Source organism: Anolis carolinensis, chromosome 6 (genome assembly GCF_035594765.1).
Source record: "Anolis carolinensis isolate JA03-04 chromosome 6, rAnoCar3.1.pri, whole genome shotgun sequence".
Taxonomy (NCBI): Eukaryota; Metazoa; Chordata; class Lepidosauria; order Squamata; family Dactyloidae; genus Anolis; species Anolis carolinensis.
Genome location: NC_085846.1, coordinates 26,399,095 through 26,421,416, shown reverse-complemented (window position 1 = coordinate 26,421,416; position 22,322 = coordinate 26,399,095). Strand labels below are relative to the sequence as shown.

Here is a 22,322-nt window from a genome sequence, read left to right as displayed (position 1 = left end):
GTAAAGGAAATGTTTCTATAAATGATATGTTACCGGGTTCCATAGGACATTGTGTAGACAGCTAGCTTAATCTGTGAATTTGTGGTCCTATGAAGGTGAGGGCATGACTTTTAAAAGCACAGCCTCAGATAACCAGATCTGGAGCATTAAGAATTGATGCTGCCTGACACTAGTATAAGGCAGTAAGTATCAGCTATCCTGGTGAACCATTGCTGAGACTCAATTTGTCCAATGTTGTGTTTTAGATCTTCCTACAAGATCTGCTTGCAACCAATTGACTGGGAACTCCAGTGTGCCACAGTATACACTTGATTTTTTAAATAAAACAAAACATTTCCTGTAGTCTAGTGCCCTCTGCTGGGAACCTATAAGATTGGAAGACTTGCCAGAGGGCACTGGTTGGGCTGCCAATAACATGACAGAAGGAAAGAGCATTGAACAAAGGAGTCTAGGAAATCAGCTACCCTTATTCCCCCCAAAGAAAGCTAGGAGAGAATGAGCAGCAACATTTCTGAGTCATTTTAGACAGGGCTCCTTTGCTTTGTAAGAACATACCTCAAGCAACCATGGTTTCAGCTTTCGATCTAGTAAAATATCAAATCCTAAGATCTCAAAGCAAGCGCACCACATGGTGTGGTTGGGAAAGCAGGTGAGGTAGTTATGTTTGATGATAGGATGAGCCGATATCAGTGTTTTAATAACGACCTCTTCAATGTCCTTCCACAGCTTGTCAATTTCATAGCCATGTTGTTTCATGTATTTGTTAAAGGTCGACAACTTTCTTTAAAAGGGAGATCAGAAAAGAGTGAGATGATACAGGTTACTGCATACACATATTGCTTTGAGAATCTTTTCGAGTTAGGAACCAATGTCCCAGGAAGTGGTAGCATCTTGTTGCCATTACTTCTTTTTAAAAGCCAAATGATATTGAGCCAGTCACAAAATGCTATTTCCCTTCTTTTTTTATGTATTTAGTTATATGTCATTCTTCTTTGGTTGCTGTGAGTTTTACAGGCTGTATGGCCATGTTACAGAAGCATTCTCGGCTGACATTTCACCCACATCTATGGCAAGCATCTTCAGAGGTTGTGAGGTCTGTTGGAAACTGGGCAAGTAAGGCGTTTATATATATATGTATGTATGTTGAATGTCTAGGATGGGAGAAAGAACTCTTGTTTGTTTGAGGCAAGTGTGATTGTTGCACTTGGTCACCTTGATTGGCATTGAATAGCCTTGCAGCTTCAAAGACTGGCTGCTTCCTGCCTGGGGGAATCCTTTGCTGGGTGGTGTTAGTTGGCCCTAATTTTTCCTATCTGGAATTCCCCTGTTTTCTGAGTGTTGTTCATTATTTACTGCCCTGATTTTAAGAGTTTTTTAAAATACTGGTAGCCAGATTTTGTTCATTTTCATTGTTTCCTCCTTTCTGTTGAAATTGTCCACATGTATGTAGATTTCAATGTCTTCTCTGTGTAGTCTGACATGGTAGTTATTACAGTGGTCCAACATTTCTGTGTTCTCAATCTATGTCCAGATTGTTTCATCAGGTGCTCTGCTATGGCTGACTTTTCTGGATGAATTAGTCTGCAGTGCCTTTCATGTTCCTTGATTTGTGTTTGGGCAACACTGTGTTTGGTAGTCCCTATGTAGACTTGTCCACTGCTGAATGGTATACAATAGACTCTTGTAGAGGTGAGAGGATCCCTCTTGTCATTTACTTAATGTATAGCATTTGTTGGATTTTCGTAGTGGGTTTGTAGGTTGTGTTTCTTCATCAGCTTCCCTGTGCAGTCAGTAGTTCCCTTGATGTATGGTAAGAACACTTTTCCCAGAAAGTGCGAGACCATACAATGCTATACAAGGTGACCAAGTGCAGCATTCACACTTGCCTCAAACAGGCAAGAGTTCTTTCTCCCACCCTGGACATTCCACAGATATATAAACTTCACCTACCTAGTTTCCAACAGACCTCACAACCTCTGAGGATGCCAGCCATAAATGTGAGCGAAACGTCAGGAGAGAATGTCAATGAAAGAGTGTCAATTTCAGCTTGGTCAAAGCTGCAAGATTTCAATAAGAAACATTACAGGAAGCTATGTAAATGAAGTATTTGTGAAGACTGCTGACAGAAGAAGCAATCTTGCTAAGTTTTCAAATAAAAGATAACAGCTACACTGTTGGTAAAGTAAACATCAAGTCCACATTGGAAACCAATGTAAAAGCAGCTATAGTCAGACCTCCATATCCATGGATACTACATCCACATATTTAACCATCCATAGATTGAGAATATTTCCCCAAATTTCCAAAAAGCAAACTTGGATTTTCCATTTTCTGTAAGGGTCACTATTTTACTATGGCATTATATATATTGCGACTTGAGCATCTATGGATTTTGGTAGCTGCAAGGGGATCCGGATTCTGAAATTAAATCCTAATGGATGCCAAGGGCCTGCTGAATGCTCTTTTCCTGGAAAGACAATACCTACAAGAACTGAAAGTTGAAACTTTAGAACCATCTTTCTGTAAGATCAGGGAGAAATTTGAATACAGTAGAGTCTCACTAATCCAAGCCTCGCTTATCCAAGCCTCTGGATAATCCAAGCCATTTTTGTAGTCAATGTTTTCAATATATCGTGATATTTTGGTGCTAAATTTGTAAATACAGTAATTACTACATAACATTACTGTGTACTGAACTACTTTTTCTGTCAAATTTGTTGTATAACATGAAGTTTTGGTGCTTAATTTGTAAAATCATAACCTAATTTGATGTTTAATAGGCTTTTCCTTAATCACTCCTTATTATCCAAGATATTCGCTTATCCAAGCTTCTGCCGGCCCGTTTAGCTTGGATAAGTGAGACTCTACTGTATTCTAAAAGGCAGTGAATGTGTAGAGAGTGGACTGAGAGAACAATCAACACACCAACAGCCTTTGCTTGGTCTTGGAGTTCCAGGAACATCTGCTCTAATAACTCCTACTCATATATTGATCTGCCACATTGCAGACCTTGTTTTTTGGACAGCACCACTGCACTGCAGAATTGAGGCTGTGCTGCTGGCATCTGACCCTTTTGCTGGGAATGCGCAATAATACTATGGAAAACAACCCAAGGCACACCAAGCCTTTGCCGCAGTGGGCAGAACACTGCAGAAGAGACTAATACAGTATTAGTAATCAACAAAAAAGCTAGAGGGGGAAAAAAGATGAGGCGACAATAATTAGATCGAACTGACCATTCTGTGCAAGATTTAGAGAGGTGGCTAATTACACCCTCCGAAAACAATAAAACAGAGGGCAGCAATCCAGCAATTCCATTTGCAACAAATTCATTTGTATTTCCTTTAGGGGGGATAAATCCAGGCTCTTCTCGCCTGCTCCAGGCCCCCTGCTGTTCCTCATCTGAGCTTTTAAAATGATTTATGTCACCTAATGATAGAGAATGTGCCACGTGCCAGCTGAATTTAGAGAAATGTTTCCTAAACACGTATGAAAATGGCTGTAAAGATTCATGAGAGCAGACCCACCAGCATCCCCCCAGCTGTGATTATTTTGGAAAACATTCTGTACCTCTTGCTACCAGAGTCTTCGTCTCGCACAAAATTAGCACTGTGCTTGTTAATTGAATAATTAGTCAGGTGCATGCAGACGTCATCCTGTAAATAATTAAACAAACAAGCAGGTTATGAGGCTATAGAGATTACAACCTCCCTTATGCTCCTTCTTCAAAATGGAGGTGGGGAAAGCAGAAGAAGTACTACTGACACCTTATGAAAAACCTGGAGTTTTTATCGATTTCTGAATTCTGTTTCCATTACTATTACATTAATTTCTTAACATAATTTATCCCGACTGTGGGATTTTAAGTGCATTTATATTGTTGCTCTTTTACATATTAGTATATATTTGTGTGAATGTGAATGATTTGTATGGTCTGGGCATTAATAAATGGAGGAAGCCCTACCTCTATCTCCACAATGTGTGGGCAAGGGGGAGACGATAATCTACATATATTACATATCAAGAATAAACTGGGTAAGGAAAGCAATGGTTCTCACTTCAGCTTGCATCTCTACACTATTTTTACATCATTTTTTAAACAAGAAGAAATCAATGGGGTTGAGGAGGAAAAAATAGACAGACTTGCTACTAGGAGACTTCCACCTGGAAAGGGTATGTGCTGGGAAGACACTCAGCAAAACAAATGACAAAAAAGTATTTTCAAATTTTAATGCCTATTTGCCTTCTGTTCTGAAAACAATGAAAGAAAGAAAAAATAGCCTATTTTAATAGAATCATTGAACTTTGCTTGGTTGGAGTCTCAGATTTCTTGATGACCGAAATCCTATTATTGGTCACAACTACAAAAGACCAATGAATGAAAGGTAAGCAGATGGACCTTGAAGCTGAAAGGCTATTCAATGTAATCAAGGTGGCCAACTGCAACATTCTACATTTACTCACCAAATTGCTTTGTGATGGGTCTGAGTACGCAGATGTTGCAAAGCGTGCCAGGCCCTCCTTATAAACAAATACTCGTAGTGGATCACATGATGTCACCAGGACATAAACTCGAAGATCAAACTTGAACCCATCAATAATAAAAGGCTTGAAGAGAGAAGAGAATTGTCTGAATTAAATACCTAAGTGGCAGAGAACTCACTTCTTTGAGTAGAGTGGTGAAAACCAGGAAATTAGTCTATCATAAGAGAACCCCTAGAAAACACTGATCCCTCTACTTTCTCTGCCATTGCCCTTCTTTGGCCTTTCTGAATGTTTGTGTGAAAAAATGGTGGTAGAGGCCAGGGAGGGCTGGCCCCCTGAGAAGGTGTTTTTTCCTCTCTGTGGAATGACCCTTGACTTATCTATGAGTCAAATCAGAATCCATAATTTAACCTCCCAAATCTGCTCTTGACTTATATACGAGTACAAGTATATACAATAATAATAAAACATATGCAGCCTGGATAAAATCAATGAAAATTGAGCTCATCTTCGTGCCTCATCAATAGGGGAAGTACATTGTGGGAGAACATGGAAGAGGTCTCTTCTGCACCGGCATCCTGGTTGTGAAATTCTATCACCCCAAAGGTCTGATTGGCACCAATACTGGAATAATTCTGACTTTTCATCAAAGCCTTCAGACCATACCGATTTTTATCCAGGCTGCACATGTTTTATGATTACCATATATATTGGACTCTTATATAAGTCAAGAGCAGTAATAGATCTCAATTTTCAGGGAGGTATATAGAGAAATGGGTGCTCCCTCAAATATGGAGGTCACAAGCAATTTAGGGCATTAAATGCTATTGCCAAGACCTTCAGTTCAGAACAGAAATGTATTGTCAGCCAGTGCAATTCCTTCAGAATTGGTGTTATATGAGATCAGAACATAATTCCAGTGAGCAGTATAGCCACTTCATTTCGCATTAGCTGCAGTTTCCAAGTAAACCTCAAGGGGAGGCCCATATAGAGTTCATTGTAGTTGTCTAATCAGGCAGTTAACATATGTGGACTATTATGGCAAAGATATACAGGAAATAATGTAGCTGCTAAAGAAATCAAAGCCAGCCCCAAGCACTCTGAGCCACGTCTATCTGGGCTGCCAGTGACAAAGATGGATCTAGGATTAGCCTCTGGTTGATTGCCTTTTTCTGCTTTTAATGCTTCATGACAAATCAGTTTATATGTACAAAACTTTTCATCAGCTTTGTTCTCCTTGTCTGCCATCACCTGCTTATTAACAATCCTAAAAAATTAGGGATAATGTACAAAAATACCCAGAATAACTGCTGGAAATGTAAAAAAACAAGAAGGCAGATTCTATCATGCATGGCGGACATGCTCAGAGATAACAAAATATTGGGAAAAGATTAATGAAGAAGCCCAAAAAATATTGAAAAAAACATTCCCGATGAAAATGGAATATTACCTATTAGGAATAACTGACATTGAGACAGACTTTAACTTAAATGAAGACATTTTATTTACCTACATAACTACAGCGGCAAGGATAACCTTCGCTAGATAGTGGAAACTACAAGAAATCCCCACAAAAGAATTTTGGTTCGAGAAACTAGACAAAATTTATGATATGGACAGATTGACCTTATTGAAGGAAAATAGAGGAAAACTAATAAAAATGACAGACTGGAAAAATATGAATACAGAAAGAATGGAAAGGAATAGAAAACAAAAGGGTGAACCCGAGATAAAGAAAATAAGAAGATACCAGGACACATGAGCAGTAAGACTATAAAATGAAATGGATCCGTGATGAGAAAAGAAGGGAAGAACAAAAACTTTTACCCCAAATTACCTTTCCTACCCTTTTTTCCTCCATATACCCTTTCCCTTCTACCCTAACTACCCCCTTTACTTCCTACCCCTCATCCTACCCCTCCTCACCCTTTTTCTTCTTTACTTTCTTTCTCTCTCTCTCTCTCTCTCTCTCCCCTAATTACCTACGCAAAGCTTTCCTCACACTATCCCTTGTCTTTTTAATCCCCATTTTAACTATGTACTACACCTAATATAACCGAATAAAAATTAAATTTAAAAAACAATCTCTTTCTTATTTGGGTTGCTGTGAGTTTTCTGGGCTGTATGGCCATGTTCCAGAAGTATTATCTCCTGACGTTTCACCCACATCTATGGCAGGCATCCAAGGATTTTGAAATTGTCCACATGATAATTCAACCAAAGAAGTCAGACATAGAGCACTTGATTAATGTCAGACTACACAAAGAAGCCATTGAAATCCCCAAGCATGTGGACAATTTCAACAGAAAGGAAAAAACCATGAAAATAAACAAAATCTGGCTACCAGTATTAAAAAAAACTCTAAAATCAGGACAGTAAATAAAGAGCAACACTCAAAAACAGGAATTCCAGACAAGAAACAATCAGAATCAGCTCCCAACAAAGGATTTCCCCGGGCAGGAAGCAGCCAAGTTTTGAAGTTGCAAGGCTATTCAATGCTAATCAAGGTGGCCAAGTGCAACAATCAAACTTGCCTCAAACAGACAAGAATTCTTTCTCTCACCCTGGACATTACACAGATATATAAACCCCACTTGCCTAGTGTCCAACAAACCTCACAACCTCTGAGGATGCTTGCCATAGATGTGGGCAAAACATCAGGAGAGAATGCTTCTGGAACATGGCCATACAGCCCAGAAAACTCACAGCAACCCAGTGATTCCAGCCATGAAAGCCTTAGATATTTTTCTTATTTATTTATTTATATTACAGTCCATACTGTCAAATGCTCTTGAGGCAGTTTTAAAATACAGCTCTCTTTCTTCTAAACCCACCACTTTTTCAAATCTCCACATCTCCCATCAATACCTCACATACTGAGAGAATCCAACTCCTTCTACATTTCTAGTTACCAAACATGAGTTTTCTTCTAGTCCCCTGGGTTATCTCACCATAGGTTCATTAACCATAAATGTTCCCCCACTGATCTCCCTTTCTAGTAACAGAATGTTTATGAACATCTGCAAAATTGCGCCAATTAATAGCTAGAGTGACTCATCGATGACATAAATAAGTCATTTCAAGACTAATTTAAGAGATTACCTTTGAGATATAGAGTTGACAGATCATATCCTCTCCAGGTTTGATATCTTTCACAGTTCTTGTGATAAAAATGCCTCTGCCTTGACAGCCAGAGTCTGGTTTACAGATGTAAGTCTTACTCTTTTTTAATCGGCCAAAGGCTTGCAGTTCTCCATAGCTAACAGCAGTGAATAGGAAAGCAAAGTAAGACTGTTGATATATAACTGAACACTGGTAGAGCAATTGCCTAAACTAAAGTAGTAATGGGAATACTAACCTAACCACCAGAACTGAGTTTGCTTTTGAAAAGGGTATTATGTAAGCCCTTTGCTACCATTCACACAGATCCTGGGCTACAACATCAACCCCTCAGGCATTCCTCAGGAATTTAATAAATATCTAGAGAGGTAATGGCATTTCCTCAGAAAGAGGAACTGGCAAATATATTAATGATTACTTATGTGAAACACATCTTTTCCTCCAGATTTACATCTCCCTGCAGCCAAAACTCTGTGCCTACCTGGTTTCATATCAGCTTCCTGTATACCGTTGCTATGTAGGAGGGGAAGGGGGGGGGGTCAGATTTTGGGAAGACTCACTCTGCAGGAAGACACCAGGTTCTGGGAAAGAAGTTAAATTCCTTAGGAAAGAGCTTTAACATCCTGCTCATATTTCGTGCCAGAAGGTCCTTCCTACAGATTTCAGACATCCCAGGAAAATGGTTGACTTTCTAGAAAAAGATGTCAAAGACAAAATCTTAAATGCTGGCAGTGGGGACTCATATAATCCAGTTTAAAGCAGAAAACCTGGGATCAGATCCTGGGATATAGGTCCTCTCTGGAAGGGCCCTAAGACTTTGGTTCTTTTTAATGAATTAAAAATATATAAAGATGCATTAGCTTTATCTCAAGGTGATGAGACATACCTGGTAAGTTTTCATTTCCATCACGCGATCTAGTGAGACAGAATAATCTGTCCAAAACAGGGTCCAATCATCAAGCTCACCAGCCTCTCGGAGGCCACACATTTTAGCTGCCCGTCGCACTGCGGAGAGAGATCCATAACCATTTACACAGAGATGTTGGTGAGTGGGATGTGGGGAAGAGTGTAACCCAAAGGGATTCATCAAAGGTGCATCTTAAACTAGCATGGATATTTTAACTGTGTGAATGAATATAAGAAGAAATTCATTTTCTTAAACCTAGCAAGTGCCAAGCGACAGGATACTGAAGATGGCACATTTTCACTGCAAAATTCTCATCTTCAGATTACTATTTTTATTTTTCGACATGTGTGAAGCAGCCACAGTGGGGGAAAGCAATATGGAATTAGGGATAATAAGAATTGAAAATGTAATCAATGTATATATTTTTAAACTCGCACTTTAGTTTGTACAGTGTATTTCAGTTTCTGCCATGAGATCTAGAGTCTTCTTAAAAAGAAACAACCAAGAACACAAGTAAGACATCTCAAAATTCTACTTAGAATCTAGAAATATCTGAACATTTTTCTCATTCAAGAGAGAGAAAACATACAGACTTTTCTTTCACGAACAGAAGTCAACAAGGTACTCACTCACCACTCTCGTATTTGCAGTTGGTCAGATTTATCACTGGTCATCTGAAAAACAAAAAGAAGAAGAAAGACAGAGGCAGACAAGCAAAACCAAGTCATGGCAAGAGGGAAGGGGTCTCAAAGAATATCAGAATCTTTTGGATCTTTAACCTTTGTTCTCTCCAAGAATTGATGGAATATGGAAGCGGGAGAGTGCTATAGCTTTTTCAAATCCTACTTCAACCTTGGGTGCCTTGAAGGACCTTGAATATGCCCACATTCCAATTATCCCTTACTCTGCTTTGCTGAGAACAGCTGGCCAGATTGTTGCTACTACTCTTTTTCTTCCAGTTAGGTTTAGTTTCTAAGGACCTTGTGCACTCAAATGAGGACCCACAGACAGTGTTGCTTCCCTCCATAGTTTTTGCCATCCAGAATATGTTGGAAATAGAGGAAAAGCAATGAACTCTGTATATGGCCAAAATTAAATGTGTTTAGTTATTGAGCTGAGGTTCAGAGTACAGCAATCATCCCTTGAAGAATATAGTAGGCCCTCCACTTTCAAAGGGGCTAAGGGCCACCACAAAAAGTGGGAAAATGACAAACTAAAAACTTTTTTCTTTCTTTTTTTAACACTCTAGAAATGTTTAGTACCTCCAGTGCAATTCTATGGTCAACTTCTGCTAAAAGTTTTTAAAAAGAATTTTAATGTGCTTTTAAAATATATTATCTCTATTGTTTTAATTGGTTTTTATTCATTCATTGCCTCAGGAGTCCTTTTGGACGAAGAGGCAATACTTTAAATAATAAATCTATACACATAATAAAAGGGAAAATATGTATGTGTGTGGCTGTGATTCCCACTTCCACTGACAAACACCCTCTTCCACAAACAGCTATAACCCCCACCAATGATGAGCCACCAAAGGCCCTCCCTCTAATGACATCGCAGGTTATAGAGAGTGCTGTAAACATGTACAAGAGCCCATCACCCAAGTGAAGGCTTTCATACAAGGACAATTTCATCCTAAATTTTCTGTTTTTCCTCTACCATAGACATCCCACTGTTTCTGACTCTCTCCATTAGAGTGGAATTTGCAAGACCCCGTCCACTGCCTCTCCCATAACCCTTTCCTATTCTTTTCTATGGCACACAGCAAACAGAGGAATTTATCAGTAACTGAACATATTAGAGAGGTTTGGGGAGAATTCACCAAGATTTATAGGAGTTGTAGGTACTGGGATGCATAGTTCAGCTGCAATCTAAGAGTATTCTGAATGCCACCAACAATGGACCTGGAACTAACTTGGACAGAGAAAAAAAAGTACTGGAGGTTTTTGGAGGGATTTATAGGAGCTGTAGTTTACTTACATCCAGAGCACACTATGAACCTAAACAATGATGGATCTGGATCAAACTTGGCATGCATATCCAATATGCCCAAATTTGAATACTGGTGGGTTTTGAGGGGAAATAGCCTGGATGTTTTGGAGTTGTAGGTACTGGGGTGTATAGTTCACCTGTAATCAATGAGCACTCTCAACTCCACTAAAGATGAAATTGGACCAAACTTGGCACACAGCACCCGCATGACCAGCAAAAAATACTGAAGGATTTTGGGATAAATTTATCCCAAGAGAGCACTGTGAACTCAAGCACCGATAAATCTGGACCAAACTTGGCACACATACCTGATATACCAAAAATTGATTACTGGAGGGGTTTGGGGAAAACTGACCTTCCTTTCTGGGAATTGTAGTTCACCCACAGCCAGAGAAACTGTAACCTCCACCGATGATGGACCTGGTCCAAACTTGGCACACAGAACCCCCATGATTAACTCAGCCTACTGGAGGGGTTTGAGGAGACTGACTCGCCATAGTGAGAGTTGTAGTTTACCTTACAGCCAGAGAGCACACTGAACCTCACCGATGATGCATCTAGAGCAAACTTGCCAACATAACAAACTTAAAGTACTGATGGACTTTTTCGGGGTTAACCTGGCATGATTTCAGTTGTAGTTAATCCACAACCTTATTGACTTTTTCAAATAACCCAAGCAACGTCAGATACCCAAGGTAGCAAATAAATGAAAGAAAGGTTTCAGGCCTTGAAATGGGACATTGCTCATCTGGAAACCTCTTTTTGGTTTAGCACATTTTACTACTAGAGTCTTTCTGTATACATGTAATGATACTGCCTTGAGAATTTTTAAACTCTGAATCAGCAACTAGCCAAGGACAAACTTAGACAAATTAAAAAGACCAAAAAATCCTAGATTTTACTCCTGTTCTTTCCAATTTTATTCTGGAAATCCAAACATATTTTGTTTATTCTTCTTGTCAGCTCCCAGTATGATCTCCCAAGACTGGCTTAATTTAACCCACTATAAAATTAGAAACCAAGACAAAATCTAGGATATTTCCATTAATCTGGATGTTGCATCTCTTTCCCCATTTCTCTGGCTTGTTCTCCTCTCAGACCAAATAGTACCACAACTGTAGTCTGATGTTAATACTGAAAAGGACTGCCACAATCAAAAGCAACTTCTTGATCAATGCAGCTACAGAATAAACGAGCACATTCTTTCCCACAGCACTGGACAAGGAGATATCAGGTGAATCACAAGCAGTACGATTCACTTGACAGTGAAATGTAGAGAAATTTCTGTAAGGCCAGACAGGCATGCAACTAGATTGCAAAAGTTGGCCCTAGACAGACTGGGAGTTTTTGCCTTACATCGAAAGTATACATTTGATTTATATACAAAACAGAACTAAAGGATTGTTGAATTTGGATTATGGTACATGTAAGTGTACAAGTCATGATAGCTGTATGATACTTCTAGGATTAAAAGCAGCCTGTCTCTGAACACCAGTTGCTGGAAAACAACAGGTGGAGGAGGCTACTGGACTCATAACCTGCTTAAGTGCTTCCTAGAGGCATTTGATTAGCTACTGTAAGAAGTGAGATATTGGACCAAAGAGATCCTTGGTTTGATTCAGTAGACATTTTTAAAATGATGTGCTTAAATTCAAATAGTCAGGAAACTCACAAGGAAACCTTGTCTAGTCAATGTCTTTTGCCCTAAGATTTTCTCATAAGGTTGGAGGCGAGGGGGGAGATATAGCGAGGTACATCCTGAGTCTTTGGGATAGATTGCAGGAATGAGCAGGAGGAATTCCTGAATATACACACTCTTTAGTTCAACCATTTCTTCTCCCCTGGCTCTCTTCCATTACATAAATCTCGCACCACTTCCCCTTTCTCATTCGCACCATAAACAGTTGCCAGCCTCTCTATAATCCATCATCTGTTTCCAAGAGCATTGGAATTGTCTTCTCCCAACCCCAGCCAGACGTCACAAGCCCTTTTAGAGCTCATTTCTAACCTCTTTTTTTTCCTCTTCTTCTTTGTAACAGCACTGGAACACACACTTTTTGTGCTTTCCTCTTCACACACTGTTTCCTGGTCATTGGCACTTTCTTCCAGGACACTTTCTTCTCTTCCCAGATGACTTGGATAAATATCTAGTTCAGACTCATCCTTCTCACCCAGTTCTTCCAGCTCTTGCTTCTTTCTGTGAAAGGAGTCATATATCCGATCTTTATCTGATAAGTTCATCCTGCCCAAGACAAAACCAAATTAGCCAACTGGATCTACAGATAATTAAAAATTCATACCAACTATTTCTGGATCACATAATTTCCTAGATAAAGCTCAGAAAAGACATAGTAACCCCTTCCATCCATATTCTTCCTGCACAGGCCTTTGTAAACAATTCTATTTGGCTGAATTTCAATTAATGTCTTTAGAATTCGCTAGGATTCATTCCTTTTCTTCCTGCCAGAATATGCAGCCATCCATCACCTCTCTTTTCATAAACTATTGAATCCATGTGATCAAACAGTTCACAAAACACACATTAGTGTGATTCTAGTTCTCTAAAGGTTTGCTAGGGTCAATAGATCACGAATATCTTTCAATGTAGGCATTAATGCTACAAATATCCTTCCCATGTAGATATTTCTTCATCAATGGCTTACCCCTGTTCATCTCTATGGGCTTGGTCCTTCAATTCTAGAGTGCAATGCTATATTCCAAAAGTATATATACCTTACTTGATTGCCACATCAGAGCTGACACCCAATACTTAGAATGAGATCTACAGGTTGAAACTTGAATCTAACAGGGTCAAGTTCTCTTGCAAAGCATGTAGTTCAAAGAGAAGTTAAGGTACTTGAAATCTTTACATGAAGTCTATGCATTGTTTGCATAGGGATAATATCTATCATATCTTATCAAATATGTTCTCTTCTGCTACAAAGATAGATTCTCGGAAAAGCGGGAAAGTAGGATTTGTGTTCAAATTCTCAATACAATTGTGCATTATTGTTCCAAGTGATCTGCTCCAAGTTCTTCCCAGTGCTCTGTGTTTACAATACCAGCTACACAGATGTAAGTTTAAGTGAAGCATGCAAAATCTCATAAATGGGAATGGGTGAATCTGTCAAGTTTACAATCACTGAAATTTACTGTTGTCTTGGATTTTAAGGCTCAAATCTCCCAATTTTGTACATATTTCTGCATGCATTTTTTCAAACTGTACCACGTTCTATGTACAATTTTCAAATGTACACATTTTTTAAAATGGCAAACCCTCTCTGAAAAAATATTACAGAGAAAACCTGTGATAAGTTCATCTTAGGGTAATAATAAGTCCAAAATGACCTGAAGGCAAACAACAATAACACCGTAAGCTAATATGTTTATATCAACCTTTAAATATAAACATTTTTCCTTCACACATTTTAATGATTCTCTCTTTATCTCTCTCTCTTTATTATCTTTCTCTCTCTGATGAGTCATACCACAAGCTTGAAAATGTATGTAATTTCCAGGAAGTGTAAACTGTGTCACTAAGATATATTGAAATGTATACCAAGTATATTACTTAGTCATCATATTGAGATACTGCTTGAAGGCGTTATTGTTTTTTTAATCTTCATGTAACTAAAGAAGTCCATCTCAAACAATGAAATTAAGAAGTGGACAAAACTGTAAGGGAAGCTATTCACTGAACAATGCTTTATTATTAAAGTGCAATCTATTAGATACCCAATATAAAGGTGAGAAGGTATAACATTAGCCGACGCCGTACTTTCAACCATCTCATCAATTTTTCATTTCTACATGCAGTTTCTTATAGTAAGTATATTAAATAGGACAGCAGCTGCTATTGGTTTCTGTAAGACATACTTTTTTCATTTTATAGAATTCATTTTTAAAATCAATACCTTTTTAATTACGGTATAAAGAATTCTTAATTTTTTAGCAATTACTCTGAAATAGGTTATACCATCATAAGCAGCAAACAAAACTTCAGAATAATCAGAAATGCAACTGTTATATTTTTTTTCTCTGTCAGATTTCAGGACAGGATTGCAGAACAAAGCAAAATACATAGGCAAAAAGAATAGTTTTTGAAATGTCCTATACAATACAGTCCCATGTGTGTTTCCGTATTATAATTTCTTACACAAAAAATCTTTGTGCTGTCAATTAAAAAGCATTAGTTATTCCAACTTCCCCTCCTTAACAACTTTTAAAAAAAGAATAGGAAGAAAGACTTAGCAATAGGAGAATGTGAGAGGTTAAAAAGTAAATTATTATATCTGAATCACGAAAGAGACAGGATAATGGTATGTTGATCAGTATCCAAATCAAGATTGTTTTCAATGGCACATATTGCACGATAAGTTGTTTAGGACTGGAGCTCAACATTGCAATCCTATATATTTTTAGAAAGAGGTAAATCTCACTTCTCTTCCTCTCACAGAAATGCAAACATATCTGAGAAGACATGTACAGATATGTACAGTATAAGCTTTTGCTTTAAAAAGTATTCAAATGAAGTCATATATTACTTTTGAACTCTTTGCCTCTTGGAAAAATAAACATCAAAATTGACAAGTCAGCATAAATAATTTGTTATCAATGTGTTTTTAAAATTATATCTTTACAGTGTTGGGGCCTTATCTTATACTGATTAAAACTAACCTGATCCTGCAGCTCCATTTCTTTGAAAGGGTTGTAGGTTCTTCCCAGACCTGTTCACAAGGGAAGGGGTAAGTTGTGGTAGTTGTCATCCTGATGACTCTAAGTGAGGTAAAAATAATAATAAAGAAAATCAAACCCAATGTAAATCTGAAGTCTCAAAAAATCAAAAGGTAAACCACACTGTGACTGTGGCACAGGAGCTAAAACAAATCAGGTGTTCTTTTGAAATAATTATCTATAGACACAGAAAAACCTGCCAAGGTAACAGAAACGGTCGCACCCGTTACCAAGGAAATGTTTGTGTATTTCATTCACAGTTGCCTGAACATGTTTGTCTGTTATAGTCCATTGTGATTATCCAAACACCAAGGGCGAATGCATGTGTACACAATTTGAAACGATAAATAAGGACTTAAGTGTGTCTTACGACATATTTTTAAAACCCAGGAAAAAACATGCTTTTAATTCCAATTGTGCTTGCAAGTGAAAGCCTTTCCTATAATGTGTGCTATGCTCATGCATCACTTTTGTATTAGAATATAAATAATTATTTTACATCTTCCTGGGTGAAGAAGAAAGTACCGCTTTTCATTTCTACCCAACTACTGAAACAAGAAAAAGGGCAACAAACAATATTTTAGAACCCGTATATTACCGAATAATGTTCCTGGAATTTGTTTATTTTTATGCAGCCCATAACTTCCTAATCACTGCCGAAAACAAATATTCAAAATGCCACCATGCCAATATCTGATACACATTAGCACCCCATGCTCCTGGCTTGATACTTAGTCAGGAATGGAGAAAGCATTGCTACATCTTTCTATGCCCTCAAAACTCAAGATCTTCTCCCAATTAATTTTAGATGGAAAATCATCCATGAACTGCCCCCAACTGCTGCCTTTAATGCCATTGTATTTGGGAGAAAACCCTCCAATTTTATTGACCCAACCTTCAAAAGAAAGCAGCAAACCAATTCAGAAAAAGAAAAACTAGTGATTTCCAGGTACTGTGTTATCATTAGTGCCAGATTAAGACCTTTAGAGGCCCTAAGCGCTTCAAAAACTTTGGCACCACCATTATTCAAAATACAAACAATAAATCATAAAATAAAATGTTATTTTTTGAAATTAAATTAAACCTACAGTAAGGTGGAAAAATCATGTTCATATTTGTATACTGTACTTCCATTTTATTCATATTTGATTTTTTTCTCCTATTTTTAATGATTATTCTAGCCCTATCATATCATATTTTCAGCAATTTATGACTGCAAATGCCGAAACTCAGACCACTCTGCATTCAGTAATTAGCCATCTATATCTGCTTTAGAGCAGGGCTCCTTAAACTTTTCCACTCACAATCCCTTTAGGCCCAAGATATTTTTATGTGACCCCGGATATATAAAATAGGTATAAAATCAAACATTTACAAATCAGTATTTGCAAGCAAAAAGTGGGTGCTAGAAATAATATCATACAAAAGCTGACTGGCACAACCTGGGGATTACAACCAGAGACAGTGAAGACATCTGCCCTTGCATTTTACTGCTGAATATGTATGCCAGTAAGGTAATGCTCAAGATCCTGCAAGGCAGACTCCAGCAATACATGGAGTGAGAGTTGCCAGATGTCCAAGCTGGGTTGAGAAAAGTCAGAGGAACGAGAGATCAAACTGCCAATATCCGCTGGATAATGGAGGAAGCCAGGGAGTTCCAGAAAAACATCTACTTCTGCTTTATTGACTATTCTAAAGCCTTCAACTGTGTGGATCATAATAAACTGTGGCATGTTCTTAGTGGTATGGGGATACCAAGTCACCTTGCCTGTCTCCTGAGAAATCTATATAAAGACCAAGGAGCCACATTAAGAATAGATCATGGAACAACAGACTGGTTCAAGATTGGGAAAGGAGTACAGCAGGGCTGCATACTTTCACCCTCCCTATTCAACTTGTATGCAGAACACATCATGCGACATGAGGAGCTTGACGAATCCAAGGCCGGAGTTAAAGTTGCTGGAAGAAACATTAACAACCTTAGGTATGCAGATGATACCACTCTGACGGCCGAAAGTGAGGAAGAGCCGAGGAGCCTTATCACCAAAGTGAAAGAAGAAAGTGCAAAAGCTGGGTTGCAGTTAAACATCAAGAAAACCAAGATCATGGCAACTACACATATTGATAACTGGCAAATAGAAGGAGAAAACGTGGAGGCAGTGACAGACTTTATATTTCTAGGCAGACTGCAGCCGGGAAATCAGAAGACGTCTACTTCTTGGGAGGAGAGCAATGGCCAACCTTGATAAAAGAGCAGAGACAACACACTGGCAACAAAGGTCCACATAGTCAAAGCAATGGTATTCCCCATAGTAACCTATGGATGCGAGAGCTGGACCATAAGGAAGGCTGAGCGAAGGAAGATACACGGTTTTGAACTTTGGTGCTGGAAGAAAATCCTGAGAGTGCCTTGGACCACAAGAAGATCCAACCAGTCCATCCTCCAGGAAAAAATGCCCGACTCCTCACTGGAGGGAAGGATATTGGAGGCAAAGTTGAAGTATTTTGGCCACATCATGAGAAGACAGGAAAGCTTGGAAAAGATCGTGATGCTGGGGAAAATGGAAGGAAAAAGGAAGAGAGGAATGGAAGGCGCTGAACAGACTGCGCTTTGGGGCCATAAGATGCAGAGCTAACCTTAAGAAGTGGGGCTACAAAGTGGGGTCCATGACATGCGAGTGTGGAGAAGAGCAAACCACAGACCCTTTACTGCAGTGGTTCTCAATCTGTGAGTTCTCAGGTGTTTTGGCCTACAACTCCAAGCTGATGGGATTTCTGGGAGTTGAAAGCCAAAATATCTGGGGACCCACAGATTGAGAACCACTGATTTATGGCAACACAGCCTGAGCCCTGCCACATGCACAATGGAGGACCTTCTCACAGCGACATCAGAGGCACTCCAAGAGGCCAATCAAAGGAAATCTAGTATAATGCCAAGTTTTAACCTTGCGTGTGTTTTTTGAAATACAGTATAACTGACTTGATAAATACATAAATAGTGTTGCCAATTGGTCAGAAAAGAACTTAAGAATTCAAGAGGCATCAAAAAATCCTGAAGGAAGAGCTGGGAACACCTCTAAAACAACTTCAAAAGTCCATAAGAAGCATTATGACAATCTATTAGCTAGCTTTAAAAAGTAATGAACCTATTCCCTACACTACTCAATACCACAGGATCCTGAGATTTGTAGTTTGGTAACACACCAGCACTCCTTGGCAGAGGAGAATAAAGACCTTGCAAAACGACATATTGAGCCAGGGCAGTTAAAATAATGTCAAAGTGCATTAATTCTACGGTGTAGATGCCCCCCAAATGAAAAGCAACCTATGTGGTGTTCGAAGTGGAAGCTGGAGTGGAACAGAGATCAGGCTGAGTGGGCGTGGCTTAGCCTTGGAAAGGCGTGGCTTCCTCATCCTGTGCGGCCATTTCGCCTTTCTCTTCGCCCTTTCCTTGCAGCGCCCTCAGCCAATCAGAATCAATTCTACAGCGTAAACCCACCGCCACCCTCCATCCCCCATCTTTGTCTGCATCCTGAAGGTTCCGCCCTCTCATCCGTATTAGCCAAACAAAACGGGGCATACTGCTCTCTCATTGGTCAAAATGTAGATCCCTAACCGCCTTGCCTTTTCAAAAAACTTTACAGGCGATACCAAACAGGAAATGTGGATATGGAACCAAAGGGAGGCGGATGCGAGGTTCTCAAGGAGATGCTACTGCGGGGAGTCAGTTACATACCCCGAAACCAAATGCGGCTGCGCAGACAATTGCACTTCGCTTCCCCTGTTTGTTCCCTCCCGCCTTTCTCCCAACCTCCCACTTTAGCGCATGCGTACTTCTGGATCCAAACGACTCTTAGTCTTTTCCCGGAGCGCTTCTCCTCCGCCCCCACGCGCTGTAGAGGCATGAGCGCGAGGCAAACGGTCGCTCTGGGCTAGCCAATCAGGGCTGGAAGAAGTACTGCTAATTTGAATATTGAGACATTCTCGGCTTCCCCCCCCCTTCCCACTGCCTTGAAATGTTATCAAAGTGGGAGGCAGTTAAAGTGGTATCAAACTGCATCAATTCTACAGTGTAGATGCAGTCAAAAATTCATTTTTTTTTTTGCCTTCAAATCATTTCAAGCTTGTGGTGCACTTATTACAGGGTTTTCCTGGTAATATTTGTTCAGAAGAGGCTTGCCATTGTCTTCCTCTGGTTGTGTTGCAATAGCAGATTCCCAGAGTAGTTTAGTGCTTACACCTTATTTTATTTTTTTGGGTTATTTCATATTTATTTAAGTCAGGCATGGGAAAACTTTGGCCCTCCGGGTGTTTTGGACTTCAACTCCCACCATTCCTAACAGCCTCGGGCCCCTTCCTTTTCCCCCTCAGCCGCTTAAGCGGCTGAGGGGGAAAAGGAAAGGGCCTGAGGCTGTTAGGAATGGTGGGAGTTGAAGTCCAAAACACCCAGAGGGAGGACCCAAGTTGGCCCAGGCCTGACTTAAGTGATACTTGTCTTTACTGTTCTAAAGTAGCACAAATCCTATGTAAAATACTACGTATTTTGACACAAATATTGAAATCTGAAACATGCAGTATATTTAGTACATTTACTACATATATCTCTCAGTATTCATGAGGCTGAGAAAATGTGACTTGCCTCAAGTCAGCCAATGGGTTTCCATGGCCGAGTGAGGATTCAAATCCTCATTGCAAGATATTGCACATAAATAAATCTTACCGCCTTACCTCCAATCCTGATCATGCTCACTATGCCTAGAATGCTATTGGTTATTGTGAGTATATGCCTTTGATTTTATATGTTTTAAATTTACCTTATTATATTTTGTGGTGTATTTTGGGCTTGGTCACCATGTGAGCTGCCCCGAGTCCTTTTGGGGAGATGGGGCAGGATGCAAGAATGTTGTTGTTGTTGTTATTGTTGTTGTTGTTATTGTTGTTGTTGTTGTTTCCAATCTCAGGGTGTAGCTACATCAGGCCTGGACAAACTCTGGCCATCTAGGTGTTTTGGACTCCAACTCCCACAATTTCTAACAGCCTCAGGCCGCTTTTTCCCCCTAAGCTTAGCCACTAAGCTTTGGGAGGTGGGGAAACCATGCTTTTCTGAGTTTTTACAGCTGTCTCTGGACAAGAAACATGCACTATGGGGGTTTCATTTAGCCAGATTCAAGATACATGGCAGAACTTCCATGAGAACTTCTCAACCTGGGAGTTGTGAGGGGGTGTCAGAAGGGTAGCCAAAGACCATCAGAAAACACATATTTCTGGTGGTCTTAGGAACCTCTTTGGCAGAGAAGGCTGAAGATCTCTCCGCCTGTCCTTTTCTTCCTTTTTGGAAACAAACAGCAAATCCTCCCACCAAAAGCTCTCCTCTTGCTATGATTGGCCAGCCTTTCAGTGTTCACATTTGGGCATACTGAGTATTTGTGCCAAGTTTGGTCCAGATCCATCATTGTTTGAGTCCACGGTGCTCTCTGGTTGTAGGTGAACTACAACTCCAAAACTCAAGGTCAATGCCCACCAAACCCTTCCAGTATTTTCTGTTGGTCATGGGAGTTCTGTGTGCCAGGTTTTGGTTCAATTCCATCGTTGGAGAAGTTCAGAAGGCTCTACAACTTCCAAATGACAAAATCAATTCCGCCTCAACCCCACCAGTATTCAGTGTATTGGGTATTTGTGCCAAATTTGGTCGTGAATGAAAATGCATCCTGCATATCAGAAATTTACATTATGATTCCTAACAGTAGCAAAATGACAGTTATAAAGTAGCAACAAAAATAATTTTATAGGTGGGGTCACCACAACATGAGGAACTGTATTAAGGGGTCGCAGCATTAGGAAAGTTGAGAACCACTGAGATAGAGGCTCATATTCTTCTGTTGGGTCTGTCTGGAACTGGCAAAACTATCCTCTTGTATCAGCTGAAGTTGAATGAAACTGTCACAACCGTTTCCACCATAAGTTGCAATGTGAAGGCAATAGAACCCATCAGCAATGTCAGGTTTACGATGTGGGTATCCACGAGAAGTCCAGCACCCTGTGGCGCCACTACTATCCCAACACGGATGGAGTGCCTTTGTGGTTGACAGTGTGGACTATGAACGCTTTCAGCAGGCCAGATAGGAGTTGGAGGCTGTGATGATTGCCACAGAACGGGTGTCTTTGGTGCTGCTGAACAAATAAGACTTATCTGGAGCTCAGCCTCCCATAGGAGTGGCAGAAAAAATGGGACTGAAGGAGAAACTAGGAAAGACGTGGCATGTGCAGGGTTGCTGTGCCGTGAGTAGGAAAGGAATTCCTGAGGCGATGGAGAAACTGTCTGAGATGGTGTAGATGGTCAGGTTTTTATCAGAAAACCTGGGGGTGATCATAAATTTGGAAAGCACAAGATAACCTTCTGTTTGTGTGTCCTCAGATATTCCTATCCAAATTAATCTGCAGAAAGCGTTCTGGACGCTACTATACTGTTTATCTTATAAGACAATGTCCAAAGCTTTAGTATGTACCCAGAGCAAAGTATATACAGCTCTACTAATTATTTATTCTTTTTCAAGTACACTGTAGCAGAGGTACAGAAGTAAGCTGAGAATGAATAGGCTGCAAAGCTTGAATCAACATAACCACAATCTCTGCACCCTTGGCTAGGAGACTCTCTTTCTCTCTTTGAATGCGTGAGATGTATTTTTCCATTGTGTACTATCACTGATAATTTCAACCGGGTGCTGCAGGAGTGCAAAGATAAGTAGTGCTAGAGATTCTTTGATAAGTCCCTTGGTATCATTCTCTCAGTTGTACAGTTACAATTGTTATGTAAAAGGATAATGTCAGTCCTTTTGTGATATAAATATAATTATTGTAGTTAATTTAGGGACTCTTGAGAATAGTAACAGAAACATAGTACTCTAATCTATTTTATTAATTGAAAAAAATCTGTTTTGCAAAACAGTTTATGCAAAAAACAAAAAAAAACAAAACCCAGCAGCCTGTATATGTTTGGCAATGAGAAGTAGCCCTCAGACTTGCAGAATACACAAAACAGGGGAGGACAACTTAATCACATAGAATCAAAACAGCGCTTCTCTAC

General features: G+C 39.6%; 1 protein-coding gene and 1 pseudogene across 4 annotated transcripts in view; one reads left to right on the top strand and one right to left on the bottom strand.

Annotated features, from left to right (window-relative positions):
* The window catches only part of ttll6 (tubulin tyrosine ligase like 6), a 38,209-nt gene extending 19,512 nt beyond the window's left edge, over nt 1-18,697 (bottom strand). Inside the window, exons 1-10 of one of the 4 annotated variants that reach the window (XM_016994621.2) lie at nt 18,564-18,697; nt 15,182-15,280; nt 12,513-12,746; nt 9,146-9,186; nt 8,492-8,610; nt 8,166-8,296; nt 7,588-7,744; nt 4,465-4,608; nt 3,571-3,656; nt 556-781 (exon numbers count right to left, since the gene is read on the bottom strand). In XM_016994621.2, the coding sequence (XP_016850110.2) occupies nt 556-781; nt 3,571-3,656; nt 4,465-4,608; nt 7,588-7,744; nt 8,166-8,296; nt 8,492-8,593 (846 nt within the window). In that variant the 5' untranslated portion in view covers nt 8,594-8,610; nt 9,146-9,186; nt 12,513-12,746; nt 15,182-15,280; nt 18,564-18,697. Of the gene's footprint in view, nt 1-555; nt 782-3,570; nt 3,657-4,464; nt 4,609-7,587; nt 7,745-8,165; nt 8,297-8,491; nt 8,611-9,145; nt 12,747-15,181; nt 16,501-18,563 lie in introns of those variants that run through there. The other 3 variants (XM_062984480.1, XM_062984479.1, XM_062984477.1) reach the window with 3 other exon arrangements.
* LOC100552007 (uncharacterized) lies at nt 16,738-21,744 on the top strand (annotated as a pseudogene).
* Nucleotides 21,745-22,322: the final 578 nt, after the last annotated feature.